We start from the raw sequence: 25,650 nt of genomic DNA, 5'->3' as shown, positions 1-25,650 counted from the left end.
TCCACACAGACAGCACCCCAGGTCCATGGTAGCGCCCAGGGCCCCAATCGCCATGTGCCACTGTGTGACCCTACGATTTCCCAGCACGGCAGATATTTGTTCCTGATTGGTTTGATACTGTATGATACCGGCTGCCTAGACATCAGAGAAAAGCGCCTTTCGTTATAATCCTTTTAAATTATTCATCTTCTGTAATATCTTTTAATATATTTTTATTATTAATGCAACTGGTCAACATTATCATCACATTTGAGATTAAAGTGCATTGTGTGAAACACATGCTACAGTAGATCGCCTACATAGCGTTATTTCACTAAGCGACCGAAACCTGGCAAATGACCCATTTCCCGATTTTCTTTTTTGTAATACACAGAAATGAATGCTGGCACGTAAAAAAAAGAACATTCTGACTTTCACAGTCACGCTAACATGGATTTCGGGTGTGAACTCATGTTTTAGTGCTTTAGTCTCCTGAGAAGGTAACAGATTTTACAGATTGAGTTCTCACTGAACCGCTGGTTTAAAACAGTAGTGATGAAACAAACAGCAGAAAGTCTTGCACAGCACAGCTACAGCTGCACCTTCAGTGCTCTATTCCACATTGTCATCTATAATTCATTAGGGCAGTGCCTCAAAGGTTTCTGGCTCGTCCTTTGTGCTCTGCTTCCTTCTTGTCCTGAACACCTTGCCTATCAAGAGAAGATTGCTACCTGTATGCAGTATTAAAAAAATTCTGTTTATATAGTTTTAAGAGAAGGCCGAACTGCATCGCATAAAAATTGACAAAAATATATATATGGTACATTATACACAAGGCTTAAATAATTGAAAAAGCACTTCTTTGAGGAACAACGTTTTCTGACAAAAATCCTTCTTCACCTGTTTAGAAAGAAACATATACAACACAAAAACCTCCTTTTCAGATATGTACAGTATGTATGCATTATTTTAAGATATAGTACAGCGTGTGCCATTTCCTCATGTCACAGACAAAACATACAAACTATTGATGGAACATATAAAGCACAACAAATCAGCCCCCATCACAAAAAGAAATTATACTGATCATATAACTGTAACATGTAATAGAATATAAAAATAAATTCTATGCATAATACAGTATATAACCATCTACATATCAGATACTATAAATTAGCAATAGATTAGAATACATTTTGGTGATCTTTAGTGATTGCCGAACACAAAAATGTAACAAGTATAAAGATAGCAATTTTAAAAACATTTGAATAAGATTAAAAAAAATCTGTAACAGCTGTGTTATAAAAGCTATGAAATAATCTTTTATAAAATATACAGTTAAGTAGTAAAAGTTTAATTATTCATTTCATTAGCAAGTAAAAGCCAGTCCTGTAGAACAATATATTCAGTATCAGCTCCCACAAGGTCAGCAGTGAAGTCATCTGTGAACTATATTGCATATTACATACTGTACATTTCCCTCCAGCAGAGGTACAACACTGGTGCCTCAGGAGCTACATTTGTTTTGAGTGTCTGACAGACCTGAATCACTGCTGCACAGATCCTGCCCTGGGGACTGCAGTCCAACAGTGTTCCTCTGATTATCGGCATTTTAAGAGAAAAGTTTCTTTGCTGCATTTGGCTGGATTACTTACACCAGGTGTAGGTGTCTTAAAGCCTGTTGCAGTCTCAGGACAAGGACACTTATGCAGCTTCAGCTAACTGAACAGTTACTGTATTTGAATATGGAAATCGTCATATGGATTATACGAGCCAACCACCGTAGCTAGGCCATGAGTAACTGCTTCGAAAATACAGAGCAGTTATAATTTGAGCCAAGAGATGATGTGGAAGAAGTTAAATGCAAGTGTATGTAACAAACATAAGTGCACACACTGGGGGTTCTGGCTCAGGGGATTCTGAGCACGTCTTGCCCTCAGAATAAGGAGACATGTGAACTCCATTAATATATAGTCATTCTAATTTGCCCGGGTTCACAGTGAACATGTCCTAAACGAATAAGAAACCTGAGTGGAGACTACACCTGCTATTAACAGGTGTTCTTCTGTTGCTGCCTTCGCAGAATCAGAGTTTTCTGGTCCCATTAATAGAAGACATCCTCGTGCACCCAGTCCTTGACTTACACAGTAAATTAACACTGCCCATTAGACAGAAACCTGCGCGTTGACCAGGGCGGAATAGGCTCCCTGTCTGGCCATCAGCTCGCTGTGCGTGCCCTGCTCCACCACCTGCCCGTCCCTGATGACTGCGATGATGTCGGCGTTCTGAATGGTGGACAGCCTGTGGGCGATCACGATGCAGGTGCGTCCCTGCCTGGCCTCGTCCAGCGCCTGCTGCACGATCTGACGAGGAAGGGCACAGCACTCGGTTAGGAGCCACCCAGCTGCTGTCGGGCAGCGCAGTGTGGAGCTCAGCCCCTAGCGTGTCGTTGCACTGAGGCGGCGCGGTCTGTGGACACCCAGCGAAACGCAGCCTGTCGCGGAGGGGGGGAGGGGGAGGCACTGACCTTCTCGCTCTCCGTGTCCAGGGCGGAGGTGGCCTCGTCCAGCAGCAGCACTTTCGGCTTGCGGACCAGAGCGCGGGCGATAGCGATCCTCTGCTTCTGCCCTCCGGAGAGCTGCGCCCCCTTGTCCCCCACTTTCGTGTTGTATTGCTGCAGAAACACACACAGACACTCTTGGAAACAGGGATGGAGACCAAGGAGAAGGTGTGTCTCTAATGCACATTACACATTAGAGACTAATAGTTTTTTTGTGAAAACTTAATGTTGCCTAATACAGAATTACATTTATAAGCTACAGTGTCACTGGATGTCAGACAGAATTGACATTAATGCCACTGTAGAGGTTTAAATATGCAGTAAATGTCACTTCTGGGGAGGAAATCTCACATGACAAGAGCTCAGAAATCAAAGTCTTAGTTAAAGGAGGTGGCTCCTATACTCCTGCTGAATTTCAATTGTTTGCATAACAATTTACAGTACCATACTGTGTAAGCAGTAAAAGTACACTTGAAAATAAATGTTGCAATGCATTGGGAAGTTTGGACATGTAGATGTTATCAGACAGTGAATTTCACTTGACCTCTGAATATTCTCTCCAAGTCTCTTGACTCAAGGGCTCCAGTCAGGTACCTGAGGCAAACTGAGGATGAAATTGTGGATGTTGGCCCTTTTGGCAGCCTCCTCAATCTCCTGCTGGGAGACCTCTCTGCTGCAGTCCCCGTACTGAATGTTCTCGGCGATGCTGCAGTCAAACAGGATGGGTTCCTGGGAGACCAGACCCAGCTGGGCCCGGAGCCAGGCCAGGTTCAAGGACTTGGTGTCTTTGCCATCGACAAGCTAAGAGGGCGAAAGAAAGAAAAGTTTATTTTTATTTGTGAGTTAAATGTTTTATTTCAACAAAGAATATGCAACACATATCACAGTTTCCTTTCATGTTTCTGGATCCTTTATATTTTTGCATGATATAGAGGAATGCATATGTGTTTCATTTTCAGCAGCATCTTCTTGCATTATTCCTCACACCATTGGTCCTGATATTCACCCATCTCGGGTGGACACAATCAAGATGGTACAACATGCAAAAGGAACCACCACTGAGCTCCGGGTTGCTAAATATCCCAGCGAGCAGCAGTATTGTTAATTCGTTTGCACGAAGCCATTTCAGTTAAAGAGCCTGCCCGAGCTCTGGCCCAACTGCGATCCGTATGGAACAGCTGCCCGAGCTCTGGCCCAAGTGCGATCCGTACGGAACAGCTCGACGAGCTCCGGCCCGAGTGCGATCCGTACGGAACAGCTGCCCGAGCTCCGGCCCAAGTGCAATCCGTACGGAACAGCTGGACGAGCTCCGGCCCGAGTGCGATCCGTACGGAACAGCTGGACGAGCTCCGGCCCGAGTGCGATCCGTACGGAACAGCTCGACGAGCTCCGGCCCGAGTGCGATCCGTACGGAACAGCTGGACGAGCTCCGGCCCGAGTGCGATCCGTACGGAACAGCTGCCCGAGCTCCGGCCCGAGTGCGATCCGTACGGAACAGCTGCCCGAGCTCCGGCCCGAGTGCGATCCGTACGGAACAGCTGGACGAGCTCCGGCCCGAGTGCGATCCGTACGGAACAGCTGCCCGAGCTCCGGCCCGAGTGCGATCCGTACGGAACAGCTCAACAAGCTCCGGCCCGAGTGCGATCCGTACGGAACAGCTGGACGAGCTCCGGCCCGAGTGCGATCCGTACGGAACAGCTGCCCGAGCTCCGGCCCGAGTGCGATCCGTACGGAACAGCTGGCCCTCCGAAGGTGCTGACCTACGGCCGTGTCTTACCACTTGTCCAGCCGCGGGGTTGTAGAACCTCTCCAGCAGCTGCACCGACGTGCTTTTCCCACAGCCGCTGCCGCCCACCAGCGCCAGCGTCTGCCCCTTGGCCACCTTCACGCTGAGCCCCTGCAGAACCTGCACGCCCTGCCTGGTGGGATAGGCGAAGTGCACACTACTGAACTCAACGTTGCCTTCGAAAGAGCTCTGGAACACAAGAAATCGGCATGTTAGTGCATTATTGCTCTGTCCTCTCATCAAGCACTGGAACATCTCTTAACAATAGGTAGGTTTTACAGTTTGTAATGTGTTTAAACCAGGGGTTCTGACAACCAGTGGCACAGAAGCTTGTCACTTTAATACTGTGTTAGGTTTTCATTTTAACATCAAGCATTGTTAATCTGTAATGCAGAATTTACATCATATACTGCTTTAGTAGTTCAGGTGGGTAGCTGCGTCAGCATGCGTAGGCTGCAAAGGAACAAGTAATAGGTTTATTCCATGCTGAAAAAAAGAAGAAAGAGAACATACTGCTTTATTCTGTTTCTATAAGTATTTCCACTACTGCATATACCGCAGAGATATACTGTATGTGCCTTCTCCAGATTTCTTTGAGTGTTTCCCACAGTCTTTGAGTACTTTTGGTGTTAACTGCACATTTGCTCCTTTTCCTGAGCTACTTACTGGTTTTTCCCCTCCTTCGTTGTAGATATCGATGTCTGGTTTTCTCTCAAGCAGCTGAGTTATTCTCTGGGCAGAGGCCTTTGCTTTGGCGAAGTCTGGGGCAAACGAAGAGGACTGTCCGATACTCATCGCAGCGAACACTATCACAGAGAACACCCTGGCAAGGCAACGTCACATCGTGAGCAGGGGAGGGCAGAGAGTGAGCCGCGAAAATATTTATCCACTAATTTGGGTTTTAGCTCAAAGATGCCTGCAAAAATATTTTCCACACTGTGAATGGAACTCTCCTTCTCCTATCACTTCAACATACTAAGTGCCGTAGGTGATCCTGGATCCATGAGGCGTTTTCGAGGGCTGTCTATGTTTTCAAGAGTGATGATCTGATAAAAGGGATATTGCAGATCTTGAAAAGCTCAGATTGTACCAAGGCTCTGAGTAAACGTACTGCCAACTACTACCAACCACATTGCAAGAAACGTTGTGATGAATTCCTTCTTTAGACGACAGAAATAGATTCCAAAGAGCACTTTTATCAAATACGGTACTTACAAGAACACGTTTTCAAACTCCGTATAACAGTGCGCAATAAGCCAAGCCCCAAAACGAAAAATTGAAGCGTTGACAAAGTATGGCACTGCCTGACCGAGGGCGTAGGTCAGGCCGTAGATAGGTGCTTTGCACAGAGCTGCCCTGGAGAACAGAAACAGAACTCAGTTTGAAAGGTTAAATAAGGTTCTTACTTTGCATTTTGAATATTAATTTTATACATTGCAGCTTGAGAGGTTTACCAGTTGTAAGGAATTATTCACTGTGTAAATGTAGGGTAGTTATTCAGTGGGTCAAAAGTAAAGAAGATATTTCACTTGTTTTGATAGTAAGAGGAAAGTAACACAAAATGCCCTCTTCATCAGAGTGGTTGCCTGAACGTTTGTCTCCAGTGTAATAATAAAAGCTCCTTCAGAATTTGAGAAGCTCGTATGTTGTATTATAATTATTATTACAAAACTTTTGTCCCAGGACATCTACACAATAGCAAGTCCCTACCTGTATGGTGGTTGTAAACTGTCTTGAAACCTTTTAAAGAAAACGTCTTCTCTTGTTAAAGCTGCAACTGTTCTGATATTTTCTACTGTTTCCGTGGATATCTACAAAAGAATAAATACAAAACTTGCTGCTGAGCACGAATAGATTTATTTCTTGCTATTATCATAAAGACAGCAATACAAAAGAGCAATGGATACAACAAATATGGAATCTGTATTGATTGACGTGCATATTTTTTTGTTCTCCGTGATTCCTATTGTCCACATCTCCACACTGTGCAATAGAATGAAAAGCAAAATATAGCAACCTGTAAAATGCTTCCCTATTTTGACAAGAAACATGTACAGTTGCATGTTTTTTTTTGTGAAGAGATAATATTTGATTCCAAGATTACTTTTGTCTTAATGACACTCAAAATGCCCATATTTCATTTCTAATAATGACACAGCGAATATAAACAGATAGTGTACTTAAATACTTTGGCATTAACTTGGCTTGCTGAAGAAATAGCAGGGGTGGCTGAAGATCAGCACTGTCACAAACCACACAAAGGATTGCCAAAACAAAAACACAATAACCTGATAAACTGAGCGAGAAGCACATAGGACACAGACTTGAACTTTCAGAGGTGCACTGATGGGGAATTATGGAATTGAGAAGCACATGTGATGCAGCTGATGGAGGAGAAAGTCAGCCAACAGGTGGCGGCACTAACTGTGGCTAGCTGGAGATTGCATCTCTGTATGAGCAGTGAAAGATGCTTCGGAGTAGCCTTACACAGAAATAGGAAGAGGGTTACCCCTTGCTAAAATTTGCTAGTGGATGAGGATTCCAAGTTGGAAGTTGGAACTCCCCAGAGAAGAAATAACAGCTGTGTTTGATGATGGAACCTTTGGGAGGGGGAAGAGTCGAGGGCCGACATTCCACCAGTTGGACACCAACTTGGGGGGGGGGTAAGGGAGTGGGCCAAGGAGGAGGCCCAGACCAAATGCAGACTGACACAGTGCACTTGAGCTCTCTGGAAGGAATGAGCGTGAGCAACAAGGGGTGGCTCCAGCGGGGACAGGGAAAAGAAGGATTGGGAAAAGGGGGAGAGATGAGAAAATCAATATAGGCTGGGACCATATGCTTGTTGGTTTGGACACTCTGCCAGGAGAAGAGGAAGGGAAAAAGGGATATGAAGCCTTGTGATTGTTTGGAGTCCTAGGGAGGGTTGGTAACATCAGGAAAACTGAAAGAAAAGCATGACAGTTTGTAGAGCAGAGCCACTTGTTTTGTGTGGAGAGTTTGAGAGGATGTAACTTCGGTCCTAGCCTGTAGGAGACAAACATGACAAAGGTAAGATCTTGGTAATGCAAGTGTGAAACACGTTTGTCTTTGATGAAACCGCATGTCAAGTGCTAGATAAGATGGGTGTAGAGTTGTGCGCAATCAGGGATTATTTAAATGTAGCGGAGTAGAAGTGCAACATAAGAATTTAACATCCTCCCAAACGTCTGTTAATGACCAGTAAGCATTCTTCATATAAAACACCCAGTATAATTTCTGAAACTGCATTTTCATAAAGGTATTCTGTTTTGTCAGACAGCAGTCTTTTGTGATGTGGATAACCATGTAAATTGTACAGATCTGAATCGTAGTACCTTTCCAGATAATTCCAAAGATTTCTGATCTTTGGAGGCATGTCCTGCTGTTGACTTCATTTGAATGATATTTGCTCCGACCAGAAATGGAACACAAGCCAGGATTAGCAGAGTCAACTGCCAGCTGAAAACAAAAGCAACTATTATGGCAATTGTCAGGCTGCACAGCAATCTTGTAACCAAGCCAAGTCTTGCTCCAGCAGCCTATAACGAAGACAAAAAGCAACATGTTAATACAATTATCTGATTTTAACAAATGCAAAAACATCCATTAAATACCAACAAAATTAAATTTACAGGTGATGGTAATGAAATGACTGGTGTTCTTAATTCCATGATGTGTGAAAAACATCCTGTTCAACTATAGCATTCATATCATTTAGTTTTATGAACTTTAACATTCCCAGCTGTATTCAGTTTTGTTTCCCTGCTCCTGGAATCAAGGGAAAGTCATAAATCTGATTAAACTCTAAATAGATATAGTGCCTCCTGTGAGTGGCATTAAAGGAACTGCAAGACCCCAGAGTCACTGGTTCTAGCCTGGATCACAATTGTCCAAGTGCAGCTGATGTAGAGCTGTGATTAGCCAGCCTAGACTCTCTTGGCTTTCTGGTAAAAGAGTGACTCCTGTGATTTGACAGGTTCTTGTGGTGACATCATTGAGAGAGACCCCGCTCCTCCAATACATGCTAACTCTCCTGTCAGGCACTGTGGAGCTTTGCAAAAGGACAAATAGCTTTGTGACCAGCAAGTCTGCATTGCTAGTTCTCTCTTGACCGAATTAGGACTCATAAAGCAATTGTGGCTATATAACAAAACATAATCATAATCACCAATCACATTTTCAAAAGTACAACTGATTAGATGAAAAATATGCATCAGAATAAAACATTTACCCCTTTCACAAGTGATGCATCGGTTGCAAGTTTGGTAGTTAAAATGCCCACAGCATTCTTGTTGTCATCAAACCAGCCAATGTCCTGTTGAACAAAAAAATGGTTTGACATTCTGACCATTCAAACAGTGCAATCAATGCTGCCTTAAAACAAAAACAAAAAAAAATGCAACAGACAGAAAAAAGAGGTAAAAGATGAAACAAGAAGTTAAATATTGCCGCTGGTCCTTGCAATCCTGTTGGCACTGAAGAGATAAGGGTCGTTTTCTTTTACATGTGTGACATTTGTGGGGGCTGCAAAGCTTCTGCGGGAAGTGAAAAGTAACAATCTAACCCTCTCTACATGTCAACGAATAAAACAGCAGCTGCTTATCTGAGCTCCTACATACCTATTACTAGCCCTCGCTCAAACCACGACTCTGTGAGCCTAATTCTCTGTCAAGCAGCCACTAAGACAGCTGTTCGTTTCCACCAAGAAACTGGGGTGGTGAAGTCTGCAGGCTGCTAATGCTTTCACTGCTAGCAGACATGGTCCTTTGAAATGACCATTACTCTAATGTGTCAAAGCACATACTGTTGTGTAGAGCTGGTAAATCATATCTTTTTTTCTTTCCTCTATATGCTTTCCACGTCACTGCGTTTTGAATGGCAGATGCAAGCCTGGCCGCCTTACCTGTCTTATCATGGCTTTGAAGGACTGGGACCGCAGCCTCATCGTGAGGATCTCTCCCGATTTCCCAAACATGAAACCCTGCAGGAGAATGAAAAACAAGTCCTGTCAATGAAACAGACTCCTTGTACACCATCACTTTCTTTTCCCCAAGAGCTTTGCTCTGCGCTCTTTCTTTGTTTCGGCTCAGAACGGGTCTGTACTTGGACTGGCCTGAATGTGGCGTGAGAGTTTGACTGCTCCAGTGAGGTGGAGGCAAAAGAGAGGCAGGCAGGAGAAAAGAGAGCTTAGCTGCACCAGGGAATCTTAGGGCAGATTTGCAGTATCAAATTTTCAATGGCTCTATGACATGCTGAGTACACTAGGGCCTAGTTGTGAAATATTCACTATAATAACACTACTGCAGTTCTCCTAATGACCATTCAACGATTCATGCATTTAACGATAACACTCTCAGTCTTTCATTCAAAAAAGAAGACCGATCTTCAAAAACAAAACAAAGACACCTGAAATTATTATTTTGCAGATCTCATAGAGGCATATTTTATTATTATGAATGAGCCAAATAAATATTAATTGGATAAAAGTTAGTTTCAGTTTAAGGGAGAATTTAAAAACCCAGCTGCAGAATTAATTTTAGCTTGTGTGATGCTGCATTATCTCCTGTCCTTCCTGAACATAATTGTCTTCTATTAACTGTATGTCCTTTGTTTTACCTTGTACATACCTCTAAAAAGTAAGTGACAAAAGCAACTGCTCCAATTAGAAGAAACATCAGTGACAATAAGGTTGTTTTTCCTCTTCTGACGTCAGGATCCAATTCGCCAAAAACCTATGAAAAGGGAACAAAATATACTGCTGATTTAGAAAATCTATGTACAATACTTTTAAAATAATTTTATTTACCTATTTAAGAACCATTTCAATGATTAAAATATATTTATTCGCAGATAGACATAATGATACCTTTCACCGATGCTGAAATGAAAGTTACTCGTTAAAGGTTACTAGTTTTATGAATATAATGAATGTGTTTCATGTCTAATTTGGTTACAATTGTGGTTTAGATGCTCCCAAATTTGCACAATCATATTCAGTTGTAATGTAATCAGTGTATTGATAGATTATGCAACCAATTATGAAGTTAAAAAAATAACTACAACTGAAAGAGCAAAAACATTAAGATTGAACTAGAAATATTGTTTTTTTAACAACAACCTCGGTACGTTCATTAAATGAATAGTATGAAGCAGCAGTTTTCAGCTTTGCCTCCAGGTTTGCATTAACTCTGTTCTTAGTTGCCTCATTTTTGCTTTTTCATTTTACATATGTAAATAAGCAAGCCTGTAAGACTGTAAAACTTGACATTAACTGAAATAAATAAGGAGCACTAAAGTGAAATCCGGAAAAGACAGACTTCAGGCCTTGGTGTAAAGGTGGGACAGCATGCCTCACTTACTCCGATGATCTTGGAGAAGACAATGGCCACACAGGGGTAAACCGCTCCTCCAAACAAACTCGCTACACACCCTATCACCAGGTAGGGCCACTCCGGCTTGTTCATTTCCAGGATTTTACCAAATGGGATATCTGGGAGACTTTCCTCTTCCTGGAAGTAGAGTAATGTTTTAACTGGAAATAACATTCCTTCGAGTAGCATTAAACAGAAAGTCTCAGTCCGTCTCGTTCACCTCCAATCGCCATACCAGAACGTATAAGAACAATTCAGGTTTTGGAAAATGTGTCTTTTGTAGCACTGTGCACATGTAGCTTTACCTCCTTTTTCTTTTTCCCTCTTTTCCTCCTTCTCAGTTTGGTTTTGGCTGATCTCCTCACGCTTTGTCTGCTGCGTCTTAAGCTGCTTCTCTGGAAGATGCTGGCCTGGGACGCTCCATTATTCACAAGCTCTGGCTCATCTTCAGATGCTTCATCGTCAAACGAGAATGTGCTTCCCTCACTGTCTTCCTCAATGTGACCTGAACTCTTAAGCAGTCAACAAGGGAGGAAAGCATTTAATGCTGGGGGCAGAAATAAGGCTGTATTTTATTTTCCTTTGTGTCTAAAAACCTCCCACCTGCTGTGCTCACTTTGTTTGAATTTTAGATCTAGATTTAGATCTAGATTTAGATTTAGATTAATTTTAGATATTGTCATTAGCGCCTGCACTACTTCTCTGTTTTGTTTGCATTATCATACAATTAAAAAAAATAAAACATATCAAATTTAAGCTTCTATGCAAAAATACTTGAGTTTGGATTTTATTTAGACTCTTTTGTTACATTAGTAAACCTCCAAAAAAATGTCAAAACATTTCTCCAAAAACCATGACAAGAACATAAAGTTACAAGATCGATGCATTGCGACCAGCTCAGCAATCCAAGGATCTCGTCCAAGCCCTCCCTGAAAGAAGCCAGGGAGTCTGTTTCAGCAGCATGGCGGGGTAGGTTGTGTCACACCCCCACAACTCTTTGTGTAAACACAAACAGGGCCTCTTGCTTTCAGCTGCGAATGCGCTTTCCTGTAGTTTCCTGTGTACAAGCCAATCCACTGAGTAGGTTAAAATCATTACCTGCTGCATAACAAGGGAGTAGTAGACCCCCTTCTTGGCCATCATCTCTCTGTGGGTTCCCTGTTCAACCACCACTCCGCTGGAGAACCCAGCTATGACATCTGCCGTCCTGATAGTGGACAGGCGGTGGGCAATCACGATGGTGGTGCGACCGGCTCTTGCCTAGGTTAGAGAAAGAGACAGCTCCTTTTCTCTGCAACGTGTGGACTTTCACTGTCAACTTTGAGCTTCTGTTTACTGAGCTTAAATTGTTGTTTTGGCATGCTTTGGAAAAGTGCAAAGAATTTCAGTCATTTTAAAATGGAATGCAGGCTATAGCACATTTAACCACATAATGATCCAAAGTCTCCGTGTGTTAAAAAAAACAACTGACTTTAGTTACAACTCTTACTCAAGATAAAAAGGGGAACAAACGTGATCATTGACAGCTCTTTTTATTCAATTTTGGCGTAATGATCATTTTTCGCATCAGATGCATGGTCACCAGATCCACCATTTGCTCAGAATGCAGGGCTGAGCAGATTAAGAGTGTTAAGAGTGTGTGTTAAGAACCCAGTAGGAAGCTCTTTCACTGGAGAAGGTGGTTTTGGTAGAGCCAGATTCAATCACATGGAGATCTGGTTAAAATTTCATACTGTATTCAACTGAATTGACTTAATTAAGTCCTGCAAAAATGTAATAAGCAGTTGTATGTTCCCCTTAAATCACAGATGTTTTGATTATACTTTTCACAGCCCCAGTATTTTTTTAGGACTAAAGCAATTCCTTTGGGTGCACTTTTGTTCAGATCTTTGCCGTTTATGAAAGACAGCACAAAGCCTGCATCATGTGACGTTCACTGTAATGTACAAAACCCAAACTCAATAAAGAAAAAGAAGAAGAAGAAGTCGACGCGCGGGTGAGGTCAGCCCGACCTTGTCCAGCGCTGTCTGCACAATGCTTTCGCTCTGCGTGTCGAGAGCGGACGTGGCCTCGTCCAGGAGCAGGATTTTGGGGTTCTTGACAAGAGCGCGGGCGATGGCGATCCTCTGCTTCTGGCCCCCGCTCAGCTGAGCTCCCCTTTCGCCAACCATCGTATTGAGCTTCTGTCGGTGTTCGCGTTGTAAGAGGGGGAGGAGAAAGAGGGGAAAAAACCCGTCAGCAAAGCAGGGCCAGGACGGCGGGCGCGGTGCCTCCGCAGCTGGACCGGCGAGGACGCACACTCACGTCGGGGAGCTTCGAGATGAAGTCATACGCGTTGGCCTCCCTCACCGCCCGCTCGATGTCCTCGTCCGTCGCGTCCTCCCTGCCGTAGCGGATGTTTTCCGCGATGGTGGTGGCGAACAGCACGGGCTCCTGGCTCACGATACCGATGTTCTCCCGCAGCCATTTCAAGTTGAGCGAGCGGATGTCGCGCCCGTCCAGGGTGACCTGGGGTTTTTTTTTGGGAGGGGTTGTTGGTTAACCCTGCTCACACCAACCCCCCCCCCCCCCACGCCACGCGTGAACGTGGATCGGGATTGTAAGACAAGCGGCAGTGACAAGGCTGTTACCTCTCCCGCGTCAGGGTCGTAAAACCTCTGCAGGAGCTGAATGGTTGTGCTTTTCCCACAGCCGCTAGCCCCGACCAGGGCTATCGTCTTCCCTCGCTCAATTTTCAGGCTCAGTCCTTGAAGAATCTAGGAGGAGATGAAGCGGCTGACAGCACAGTACTCTCACCCCGCCGGGTTCCTTGTAATGAACTATTGTAAATATGCACAGGGAAACTGCCAGTATGAGCACCGTGCAAAGGAAATGGACTGCTTTTCTTTTTTAAAAATGTTTTTCAGATTTATACAGCAGTCGCATGCTAACAGATCCTTTAGCTAAGATAATTGTAAATTCTAAAACGTACAGAACGGGATAACTCTGGAGAAGGTGAAACACAAAATGAATGTGTCTGTACCTTCGTGTAGACTCTATTTCTCTCCTGTGTGTCCTCTCTCACCTGGTAGGGTCTTTCTTTCTCCCTGCTTTACATTTCCTCAACATTACCCTCTCACCCGAAGAAGGCTCAGCACCCAAATGTTTTTTCTCATTTTTACTTTTCAGCATAAGCTCAATTTTTCCTTTTTTTTTTTTTGCTGCCAACGCATGCTGACGCTCAAACCTCACAAATAAACATGAGAGGGACGATGTGCATATTCCAGGATTCTTTGTGTGGATAATTGTGATGCTGTTAACGAAAGGGATGGAGTCTAACCTGGGATGTCTGGCAGGTTCTGTCTGAGATTCACAACTTACTTTTACATCCTTCCTGGAGGGGTAGCAGAAGTGGATGTTCTTGAACTCGATGTCGCCTTGTATGCTGTCGGGTTTATAGCCTTCCTTTGAGCTGCTGTCGATTGGATGTGGCTGCAAGAGAGCAGTGGTATTAAAGCATCAGTGGTAACTGAGGCCGAACACTAAAAATCTTTTTCCTCGCCAGTAGAATGTATCATGTGCTGTACGTATAACTGGACATGCGTACCGAATCAATCGTGCTGTAGATTTCATAGGCAGCTCCTCGGGCATTAGCGATGCTTTCCAAGTTTGGCGCTGCTTGGCCCAGCGAGAAGGCACCGATCATCACAGAGAAGAAGACCTGAAAGAAGCCGACACTGTCTGTCTGTGCACAAGTGAATACCACTGGCAGGGAAGCCCACACCAGCGTGTTCAGCACTCGAAGACTAAGGGAACATGTAGGAGAGCCCTGCAGGAAAAATACCTTGAGGAAAAGCAAAGTAATAATCTTAGGAGCCAATGGGAGATACAACTAAGTGCAGACAACAATTTATTTAAACTGATTGCACAAGAAACTGAATTCACATTTTAGATGTTTCGCTTCAGATGGGGAAGATCAGTGAATTTTGAAAATACATCGGCAGGCGGCCATTCAGCCCAGGTCATTTCTAGAGGCAAACTGAACAAAGGCCTGTCCAGCCTTGTGTGTAAGAAAGCGTCTCCAGTTCTCAATTTTCAACGTGCTTCCCTGTAGTTTCCACGGGCCGTCTAGTTCGAGTTTCAGTCTGCGTACTATTCCCCTCTGGGCAGGATATTCTCTTCCCTCTGCTGAGCAATCACACTTCCGAAACAACAGCCCTTAAAATCACAACTCTTCCCATAAGTCTTTGCAGCAGGTCAGAAGAGTGTCAAAACACACCTGGGAGACTCAAGGCTATGCTAGCACAACTGATACTCTTTCTTCTCACAACTTACCGTTAAGACTTTCCCAATGGAGTAGTTTTCAGGCTCATCTACAGACAATTTTGTTCCATACCAGAAGGCCAGAGCGTAGGATCCGAATATGATGAACTGAGTGAGCCCCATGGAGGCGTTGGTTGTGATTGCCTTCTTGACTCCTAAGTCCTTGGCTTTCTGTAAATTTCTTTCATACCTGAAACAAATAAAACCCGATTTTCTAAATCATCTTCGGTTTTCTAAAGCACCATCACGTCACACTGGTATTCCGCTGAGTTCCAGTGGTAAATTACTGGGTTTTCTTTTCCTAAAAAATCAGTGATTCATTTGCAACAAATATTTCCTTGGATTTTTACCTAGATACCGCCTAGGTTATTAATAATTCTCTTAATTAATTATCAATAATCAGATTAATTGCATTTTCATGGAAAAATAAAGCCGAACTTTACACAGATAATAATTAAAATACTGATGTGTAAAAAAGTGTCAGCAAATCTGATCACGTTGACATTTGTTTTAAGGAAAATAATATCTTGACTTCTCAAGTGTCAGTGTAGTATGTACAGATATGACAATCTGTCTTTCACCTGATAGCACCTTAATCCTGGCAATTGTTACAACGCCCCAGAGCCGATCCAGAAACCACAAGGTAGTGTCCATCTTGGGGTGCTCACACTTAAGCACAATACAGAGACCCCAGGTCACCTGGCCAGCATCACTATCACATGCAAACGCAGAGAGAACAGGCAAACTCCAGACAGAAGATGATCCACTGCAGGATTGAGCCCTGTAGCTAAAATGCAGCAGCACTAACCTTCTTGCTACTGTCCTACACCAGCTCTGACTGTCAACTATAACTTTGCACTTCACAAAACAATAATTATCCGTCTTATTAAGAGCCTGAGATGTGAACAGTTCACACAGCTAATACAGGAACGTAAGAAGGTTTACAAATTAAAGGACGCCCTTTGTCCTACAAGTTTGGATCTTATTTAAAATCCCCTGTATTATTCAGTGCTATGGAGAATGGATCAAACTTACTTTTCTACAGCTTTCTTCTGTCCATTAAAGGCAACGACAGTCCTTATCGACACCAGGATCTCTTCAGCCACTGCCCCAGCGCTTGCATAAGCTGTTAGCTCTTTGCTTGTCAATGTTCCCAAAATCTGCAATATTTATTAAGCAAGATTTATGAGGTTTGTGAGGTCCATGTATTTCTGGGTCAATAACTTCAGACAAGCATTCAGTAAATGTCAGCTACTTGCGCTTCTGCATATAAAATCACAAAAAGCTGGACATTAATGGTTGAAAGGTTTATAGAAAGTGATGCTTTCCTTTGCGGTAATTAAGTGTTACTGACATGTTGATCATAAAACGAGAGAGGTGTCATGCACTACAAATTGCCTGTGTATTCGGTTCCTTTGTTGTAAGGCACTGAATTGTGAATTTACAAGTAAAGGATTCAGATCTTGTCCTCTAGTTGAGATGAATAGGAAAGTTTCTTACTTTAGATAAAGCAGCTGCAGATCCTGCCAAAAGTGGACTGACTGCTAGGATGACCAAAGTCAGCTTCCATCCATACACAAACCCAATGACGATGCCTGTTATAAATGTGCAGAACATTTGCAAAAATATAGAGATTTTGTCTCCAAGGCCATCATTGATTGTGTTGATATCACTAGGAGACACAAAAGGGTACAAACATAGTACTTTAGTTAGGTACAGTACGACCAGTTTGCTGGAATACTATACATCAACATCACGTGCTCCTGAATATACACACACCCTCTACTGTCCCAACTTACACTGCATGCAAACCATGTGGACTTCTGGCGAGGTCTCCCAAAGATAACATTTGCTTAAAGTGAGAGGGGACGTCCCTCCAATCAGCATTTCAGTCTTTTTTTGTGAATTAATTACATTAATAAGCATAGACAATTTCCCCTTAAATCATATCATAATACCTGCAAAAACCGCCACATTCTTTCTAGATGTCAGGAAGTGAACTCACCTACATATAACGATCCTCACCTACTGTGTACTGACACTTTGGTACACCATTGGATTATTATATTCAATGGCATTCTTACTTTACTGCAATCCTTGTTTGCTTACCCACTGTATATGTCGTGTGCCTGCCTTAATGCTTTGTTTTTTGTGTCATTGTGCACTGAATGTTTTTGTATATTTTTTATGTTATTTCTGGATAAGCATGTTTGCTAAACAAATAAATAAAAATAATAATTATGGTCTGGATTTCTCATACTATTTTCATACCATAAAGATTTGTACTATGAACCTTTATTTGGACCCTATATTTAGATTTGTTCTTGTGGAGTTAAAAAGAGCATACGTTCTTTGGAATTTAGTATAATAATAAAGCATATATGTATGCTCCATTTCTAGAACAATTGTCCAAAAGGTTTGGAACAAACTGTAGCTTAAGTCCTATTTCTTTTACAGGCAAAAATTTAGAAATGGGAGAGATAAATTTGAAGAAAGCTTAGAAAATAATGACTTCTTAAGAGACAGTCAAGTTTAGCTAATTTGCGGGAATTCTTTGAACCAGCACTTGAACAGTGTACAACACTAGAGCATAACATACTGTATACATAAGCTTTCAGAATACTTTTGATAAGGTCCCTTCATTTTCCAATTAAAAGTAGTAGGAAGACAAGGAAATATCTGTGCATGAATTGAGAAGTGCTAAACGAACAGGGAACGGCACACTGTCTTAACGGGCACAGCCTCTAATTGGAAGTGGTTTTCCGAAGGGGTATATTTTAGTTGTTTCTGATCATCAGTTTTAACTATGCGGATAGATCTAATTGCACAGAGGCTTAAACACAGTCATGAACCGGGCTGACACGGGGCGAATGAAATTTAAGATCGATGAGTGCAAAGCGATCCACACGGGTAGTAGCAACATACATTGTACATTTCACAAGGGTGCACCTGAGCTGCAGGAGTCCGCACACGAGAAGGATCTGTGTGTTTGTGCAGACTCTTCCATGCCCTTCCCATCAAGACAAGGTGGGGAAGCAACAACAAAGCATTGCAACTCTTGGGTACAGAGCAAAATGTGTGGAATTGAAATCCAGGGGTCTTATGCTCAAGCTTCACAATTGACTTCGGTGGCCTCATTTAGAATAATCGAGTACACTTCTCACCGACCGTGAAGAGTTTTAAACAGCCCAGAAGGAGGTCAAGCCCCTAGGCTTGCCCACATGTTTACAGTAAATACCACACTTTCTGCTGACTCATTCCCGCTCCATCTTCGCCCTTGCAGCAGCTCCCTGGCCCACCCCTCGTCAGCAGGGAGGTTCTGACAGTTGTGGTTCTGCTCAGCCAGGTGAATCACCCCAGTCTAAGGCTGACTGTGCAAATCGGCATTAATGACGGACTGAGCTGCAGCCTTAGAAATTTAGCTAAGAAAAGCCGAAGGCATGACTCCTGGTAGTTCAGTTCACACTTAGGAGGTAAGAGCCAGGGAGAATTGCTGCGATGGAGGAAGGGGAGCTGGAAATGATGTGCGCAGCGCCGGGGTGTGGTGGCAGGCGGGGAGGCGGACGCACGAGGGTACAATTTGACCTTCACCAAATCTTCTGTTCAAGAACAGCGTGGGGAGGAGAAGGAGGGGCTCTTGTGTTCTGGCTTCTGATTACAGTTTTTTGGTGGCTTACAAGTTTATAAATGTTTTCAACATTTCAAGTAATAAAAATGTTGATAAAAAGGAAAGATTCCTGGTCTCTTGAGATGTCATGTACAGACTAGTCAAGGGACCTAAACTTCTTCAGTCTAAAATCAAAAGGCAATTTGATCCAAGTACTGCATATAAGGTCCTGAGGGGTCTATGGGTGGGGTATTTCACAGTCTGTAGCGAAATAAGGACTCAGGGTTGTTACTGATTTAGGAGAGAGGTTAGGAAAAGCTTCTTGGCCAGTTTGTGGGAACCTGGAACTGGCTGTCCAGCCAGAAGGCCGAGGCTTTTAAGAATAGCTGTATTTAATCATAGCTTTGCTTAGTTACTAAGCAACAAAATGAGAAAGACCAGTTGAATGGCTTCCTCTTGCTAACATGTTCTTATGTTCTTAAGTAGCACTTTCACTTAAAAGAAGACACCAATAGATAGCCTCTTCTTTTCTTTTCAAAAAGCTGATATCCTTACTCTGTAAGTCTTGTATTTAGCACCCCAATCTGATGCGTGTCAAACCATCCCATCTCCTGATGAAGAACGGCGTGGAAATATTTGTCACGAATCCTTTTGGTCTGTCTTGCAGCAGCCAGTAAGAACATCATCACGTGAATTGTTGCAAGAAGCAGTACAGCTGCACCAAGTCCAACAAAGTAATATGCATTCCTTTAACAGAAAACAATACTGTCAAAATGTGTAAAGAGACTGTGCTTATTGGACTCAATCTGCAAAATAACAAGTCTTTTCTCAGCTTCGTTAGTTTATTGATAGTTTATTTTCTAGCAATAAAATAACTCCTGGAAAACAGTAAAAAATACTGTATATGTGTAAAAGGGAATATTTAGCATTGATGACAATAAGGTTAAAAGATTATACTCCAGCTTTCTGTATTACCCATAAAGAGAAGGGTTTGGACAAGGCAAAAAGATATTTTGTGGTATTTATCACAGGAGAGAGGTAGATGTTCTATAACTCACTATTAGTGTACAGTACAACAAATTCAGCTTATTTACCTTGTCATTTCAGCTTCAATATCAATGCCTGGTAGTTTGTCACATTGCAAGCTATATGAGACGTTCTTAGAGAAATTCCCTAGAAAAGAGGAATAAAGTGTTGTTTTCTCACCAGTTTTCAATGTTCTTAAAAAGTTAATTGACATCAAACAAAGGTATCTCATCAATACAATTTTGGTAATGAAAAAATATTTTGGTATGGGCAGAATTTTACGTTTGTCTTTTTATATTTACACGGATTTGAGAGGTATTGTAATATTTTTAGAAAGATTCTTGAACCAAGGCAATTGTACACTCATCATCTCCAGATACAAAGATCTAAAATCAATCTCTCAGTTTAAGGTGTCATCTGCTAATCTCAGCAGAACCAAATTTCAGTACATATTTGAGAGAAGTAAACCTTAGAAGGCTTATTAACAAGAGCAGGCTCTCCTGTCCTGTATGGTAATTAGTAGCTAATTGTCCAGATTTTTCTAGTAAGAATCTCAGGTATCTACAGGTAGCAACAGGTCTGGGCAGTTACTACCAGACTCCCACAGCGCTGTAACTCATCACAGGCAGCACAGCCCTGTACTGAATGTTCAGCTCTGATCGAAGGAGAGGCGTGTCTCTCACCGACAGCTCCACATGCCTGCAAGCTCCCCAGAAGCAGCAGGTGTCGCTGTGGGGTGAGGTGTCGCCATGGGATTAATCCCACACTATCTGTGGTGGTGCTCAGCCAAAGAAGGGATTCCCAGTCACAGTCAGCTAGACACATGACCCAGACCCAGGCTCGAACCTGTGACCACAGAGCTCAGCCTGCATGTGTGTATGCCTTTGCCAGCTGAGGTGAGCGAGCCCTCTGAGCACATGACAGATAATATAATATCTATTATATATTATATAATAATAGCGTAAAAATAAGAAGAAGTGCTAGCCGTTGAGCTTGCTAGGTGGTCTATCATACTCTCCTTCACCTTCAGTGTCATGAAAAGATTAAATATTCCAAGAGGGAAAGTGACAGCTCAATGTCCTGGAAGTGAATCTAGTCTTTATGACATTTTTTAAATATTAATGTCTATTTACGCGCATAACAAAAAGTCATCTACAGTACATCTGCTTTGTAAGAGCTCAGACTTAGAGCAACATGATGTTTCACCACAATGCATTTTGCAAAACAGGGCACCAGCTTGCCTGATGTGTAACAACAGACCTTTAGGATGAAATGATACCCAGATCTACAACACAGTAACACAGTGGCTGAATAAAGGGGTCTTACCTGTAATGTTCACAGGTAAGCCGCTCTTGACAAAGCTGTCAGTCATTTGCCCGAAGACAACAGTCAGCAGAGGCAAGGCAACACCATGGGCTGCAGCACAGATCAAGCCCAGTATCATCATGACAATGTCCCAGCCGTCCGCATAGCGAAACTGCAAGCCCACAGGAAACAGGCACTGTCTGAGCAGCTCACACGCAGCCCAGCTGTAAATACCAGCTGGTTGTGCAACTCTGATCTGAGACAAGTGTGCTAGGACACAAAGCCACAGCCTGAAAACAGCCTGATTCCTTAAAGTACTTTCAGGACTGTGCGAAACAGTGTCAAAGGTTGTCTGGAATTTGCAGTGCTTATCAGGAAAAAGTTGGCTCAAATTTCAGCAAAGCATCTCTGCTCTTATGTCCAGCAAGTTCCATACTATGCCTACAGTCAGTTCTACAGCTCATATTTACTTAAGTATGTGAGGGCTTTTGTAGGTATTTCAGGTGATTTGCAGTGAAAATATGGGAGACACTGTGAAACAAAGTAACTGAATTAAAGGTAAATGAGTTCGAACAGTAAATTCACAAGGATAGTTTCAAACAAGAGGAAGCCCATTCTAGCCTGTTTGCTAGGTCCTTGCATCTCATTCAGGTGTCTCTTGAAGGGGTTTTGACTTCAACAACATTCTGGGCAGCTTTATCCAGACAAGAGTTTTCAACAGCACAGAGGCAGCCCTCCTGACTGGGGTTTCCCTAATTCCCCGTTTCTATATAAGACAGAGTGGGAGAAGAGATGGAAGACAGAGAGACAGAGGGGGAGTATGACACTGACCAGACTGAAAAATCCAACCAGCTTAGGGGGCTCTTTCTTTGCACCTTCTTTCTTCTTCTTTCTAAAAGATACAAGTCAACCGTGTATTTACACAATGCAGTATACAGGATGCAGTGTGGAGTAGTGGCCAGGACTGGCGATTTCCAAACACAGTGGACTGTTCTATTCTTAGGCAAAACGGTACTCAATCCTTAAATCCCCAGTTTAATTGCCCTGCTGTATAAATGAACATTTGTTGTCAGTTAACATAACCTTTTTTAATGAAAAGGATTATATGTGTCAAGCAGGAAAAATCTCCTAAGATTCTTATTTTGCATACTCTGTTTGCATAAACAAATCAATCAGACAGCAGTTGTCGAAAACAGGATTTGTATCTGGTATAAATCATCAAAATGCAGCAACTGGTAACATTCTAAAGCATATGACTTGACTAATTCCAGTTCTGGGCAGAGTAAATGTCTAATCTGGAAACAGCGAGATGGTTTTCTCCATTTGATCTTCTCTCATAAACTCGTAATTCTCCTGATCCATGCTAGAGAAATGAGCAGTAATCATAGCAGACTGAGGTTGCGGGGTGAAAGCCACTCTCTCTCTGGGTCTTCCTATGCACTGTGCTGCAGACATAACTCCCGATTGGGCAACACTCGGGTTACTAAACTCCCAAGTGGCAAATTTACTACATGATACAAAACCTGAACGGGACTAGAGCCTTGTTTTCACCAATGATATCAACCTGCAGTTTCTTGATAGAAGCCAGAGTTTTGACTTCAGCATCATTCTGGGTAGCACTTTCCAGCAAAAAGTTTTCATCCTACCTGGACTGGGGCAGAGCCTTGTTCTCAGACTGAGGCCCGTCTTTGGGCTCCTCTTCGCTCACGAAGGCCAGGTTGTTATACCCATCAGGAATGACATCTGCAATTGAAATGTGAGCTGTCACGCTAGCACAGTGGTTACCGTTGCTCCCTCACAGTGCTGGGGCCGTGTGCTCGATTCCTGGGGAGCTGTCCGCATGGACTTGTATGTCCTCCCTGTATTCATGTGGGTTTTCACCGGGCTTTTCGGTTTCCTCCCACAGCCCAGAGACATGCTGGTAAGTGACTTCAGTGAAATATAGTTCTGGTGTGAGTGTGTGCCTGTGTGTGTCCTGCCATGGACTGGTGTCCCATCCAGGGTGTACCCTGCCTTGAGCCCGTTGCTTGCCCATATAGACCCTGGCTTCCCAGCGACTCTATATTGGAAGAGGGGGTTAGAAAATGGATTGATGGATTCCTTGCACTTTGGTGGTGCTGACTGGAGATGTAAATTCGTTTTTTATCTAACAACTAATTTAAGGAGCAACTTAAGAGCTGTTCACTGTCCCAGGTCAATAAACTAAACTAAAATAGTTTAAAAGAACAATAAAACCCACCATATTGAGGCTCTTCATGTTGGGTATCCATATCTTCTTTCATTCTGGCTTGTGTACGTTTTCACAGAATACCTGAAGTACAAGTTACAATAATATTTTACTTTCAAAGGTTAGTTTGCATTTTACACTATTGTCAAAAGTACTATGTAAAAGTTAATTTTTAATTTAAAAGATTATCTAAAATATCTTTAGATTTTATCTTGACATTTTCTCTTCATTTACAGAATGTCTTTAATCAAGATTTTGTGAATCCCCAGACAAATGTCAAACAAATCGATGCAAAGTAGTTTCTCATTATCTTAACAATGAAAGTGAAAGTCATTAGCTGCTACAAACATCATTTGTGTTTAAAGCATTTTATTCAAACACTTAGTACCACTTAATGTCAGGAAAACTAACTTTAACAAGATCTCATTTATGTGTATAGCCTGTGTGTGTGAGAAAAGTATTTAAAAAAATAGCCATGCCAGAAATGTGTGATATTGATATTGATCAGATATTGTTATTTTACTAAAAACCAAGCTGCCTTGATGTACAGTAAAGGTAGTTCAGGTGAGTAGCTGCATCAGCACGCGCAGGCTGCAAAGGAACAATAGGTTTATTCCACGCTGAAAAGAGAAGAAAGAAAACACAATGTTTCGGCCATGGAGCCTTCTTCAGGTGTGAAGGTAGACATCTAAGTAACTAAATGCCCAGGTGTTTGTGGTATAGCATAGTATAGAATACTAGTATACTACATTATGTTCAGAAGTCCCGGAGCTCAGCATCTGATAGAAAAGGCTCCGCTTGAGGTGACCCTGTTTCTCTGTTATTATTTCATCACACAAACGACATTTAAAAAACCCTTTAACTACCAACAATGATAAGCAATGGAAAGCTAAATCGCTCTTCAGTTATATTTTCTCTTTAAAGATTTATAAAAATTGACAGTATTTTTCCTTTAACTGTTGACTAGGTAAGTATATTTTTCTACAACTGTATGTTTGTCAATTTACACCTCCTGTACTAAAGCAGTGTTCTAGGATCCTTGCAGGCTAAAAGCTACTGTTAGTCCACTTGATATATTTGACAAATCTCTGGGATTCCATACAACTCTTAAAACACTACGCAAATACAAATCTACACAAAAAAAACCCCACTCACATCAAGATCCAGTTTTGCCAGATCTGGAGAATCCTGTGAAAATAAAATTGATGTTTGTGTAATAGCCTGTCCAAGCCCTTCCTGTATCACTGTCTGTTTTAGACCAACTGACAGCTACACGCCACCTGTGTGCTCCTGTGACATGATTCTTTTATAACCACCGGTGGCCTCCACTTCGCAGGATGAGCTGTGACATAAGACCTACTGAGGTGTCAGGTGTCAGGATTCAGGTGTCAGGTGTCAGGTCTGACAGAGTGCTTGCTTGACACCTCACCTGCTGCCTCAAGGCGCTCGTGTCTTTGCAAGTACTAATTGTTTCTTTAGTTAATAGCTCCTCTTCATTTCTATCCAGATTCTCAATTTAAACACACCTAACAAATTTCCAGACTTTATTCGTCACTAACCCTGGACTATCCAGTTTATTTAGGTAAGAAAGTCTTGTCTCTAGCTATTCTGCCCTTAGGTAACTATTTCATAAAGCTTAACTGTTAAGATTAAAACTAACAGTCCAGAATAGTCCAGAGCATTAATTATAGAGTTCTGTTGAATCCAGTTTAATTCTTGTAAAGATTTAATTAAGGAATTGAGAACCTAGCTTCTTGAAGACCAAGATGGCGATTCCCTTGCACTGGTGAGAGTTAGCTTTTCAGACCAGCCACTGGGGAAGTTTCACTTGTGTGTACACCAGAACATCCACTGTGCCTCCTAACTGACCAGAGAAGTCATGCAAGCCCACAAACTCCATATAAATGTTGTCTATAACTGCTGATTACACAAACAGGATGGTAGTAAAATATTCTGTGGTAATCAAAACAGAAGTGGCCACCTGTGGGTTAAACTGGGTAAAGGATGAGAAAGCTGAGCATCAGATTTTATTTGCCCCTTCCACATGTGCAAGGCGTGAATAACAATGCTAAATCAATGTGTGAAACTGCCAATCTTTCTTTGCCACCAACAGGAAATAAACTGGTTTCCAAAACAGAATGAACAAACAGGATCTGTTTTCCAGAAAATCTCTTAGGGAATGTCATGAAAATCAGGTTCGAGGTGTATATATAACTATATATTACTGTATATGTAATATATAATCCTACAGCCTCGTGAGGCCTGAGCACATGAAAACACAAAGGACAGCAAAGAAATTATTTATTCAAAATCCTTAGTACACACCAAACAACTTGCTCTACACCAGTCCAACCCCCAACTATCCCCAGTTCTCGCCATGAGACACTTTATACACCTAATAATCTAAATTAACCCCATGTGAAAGTATATCTTTTAGCACTCCACCAATTAACCAATTAATCAAACAAT

The 25,650-nt window shown here is 42.4% G+C and overlaps 1 protein-coding gene across 2 annotated transcripts; it reads right to left on the bottom strand.

Annotated features, from left to right (window-relative positions):
- Window positions 1-195: 195 nt before the first annotated feature.
- abcb5 (ATP binding cassette subfamily B member 5) lies at window positions 196-24,476 on the bottom strand. 2 transcript variants are annotated; one of them, XM_088928550.1, is made up of 29 exons: window positions 24,337-24,476; window positions 23,194-23,265; window positions 22,601-22,697; window positions 21,786-21,846; window positions 20,976-21,126; window positions 19,718-19,796; window positions 19,179-19,370; window positions 16,517-16,688; window positions 16,052-16,176; window positions 15,029-15,206; window positions 14,301-14,414; window positions 14,075-14,185; window positions 13,345-13,470; window positions 13,019-13,222; window positions 12,727-12,897; window positions 11,813-11,974; window positions 11,020-11,226; window positions 10,703-10,852; window positions 9,971-10,075; window positions 9,247-9,324; window positions 8,575-8,658; window positions 7,679-7,882; window positions 6,036-6,136; window positions 5,541-5,681; window positions 4,992-5,148; window positions 4,317-4,514; window positions 3,134-3,340; window positions 2,507-2,653; window positions 196-2,342 (listed from the first exon to the last, which is right to left on the bottom strand). In XM_088928550.1, the coding sequence occupies exons 2-29, from the start codon at window positions 23,234-23,236 to the stop codon at window positions 2,145-2,147; spliced, it is 3,963 nt and encodes a 1,320-aa protein (XP_088784676.1). In that variant the 5' UTR covers window positions 23,237-23,265; window positions 24,337-24,476; the 3' UTR covers window positions 196-2,144. The 2 variants fall into 2 exon arrangements, with proteins under 2 accessions (XP_088784676.1, XP_088784677.1); XM_088928551.1 differs by lacking the exon at window positions 24,337-24,476 and adding an exon at window positions 23,730-23,801.
- Between the last annotated feature and the right edge of the window lie 1,174 nt (window positions 24,477-25,650).

This window comes from Atractosteus spatula, chromosome 12, assembly GCF_055471065.1.
Source record: "Atractosteus spatula isolate fAtrSpa1 chromosome 12, fAtrSpa1.hap1, whole genome shotgun sequence".
Classification (NCBI taxonomy): Eukaryota; Metazoa; Chordata; class Actinopteri; order Semionotiformes; family Lepisosteidae; genus Atractosteus; species Atractosteus spatula.
This window is presented reverse-complemented; position numbering and strand designations above follow the sequence as displayed.

Excerpts from the sequence above, each read along its gene's own strand:
- abcb5 (XM_088928550.1), bottom strand. The coding sequence starts at position 23,236 with ATGAAAGAAGATATGGATACCCAACATGAAGAGCCTCAATATG. Across the intron at positions 5,682-6,035 it reads AGTTTACAACCACCATACAG|GGCAGCTCTGTGCAAAGCAC; the intron begins GTAGGGACTTGC and ends TCTGTTCTCCAG. Across the intron at positions 2,343-2,506 it reads TGGACACGGAGAGCGAGAAG|ATCGTGCAGCAGGCGCTGGA; the intron begins GTCAGTGCCTCC and ends CTTCCTCGTCAG.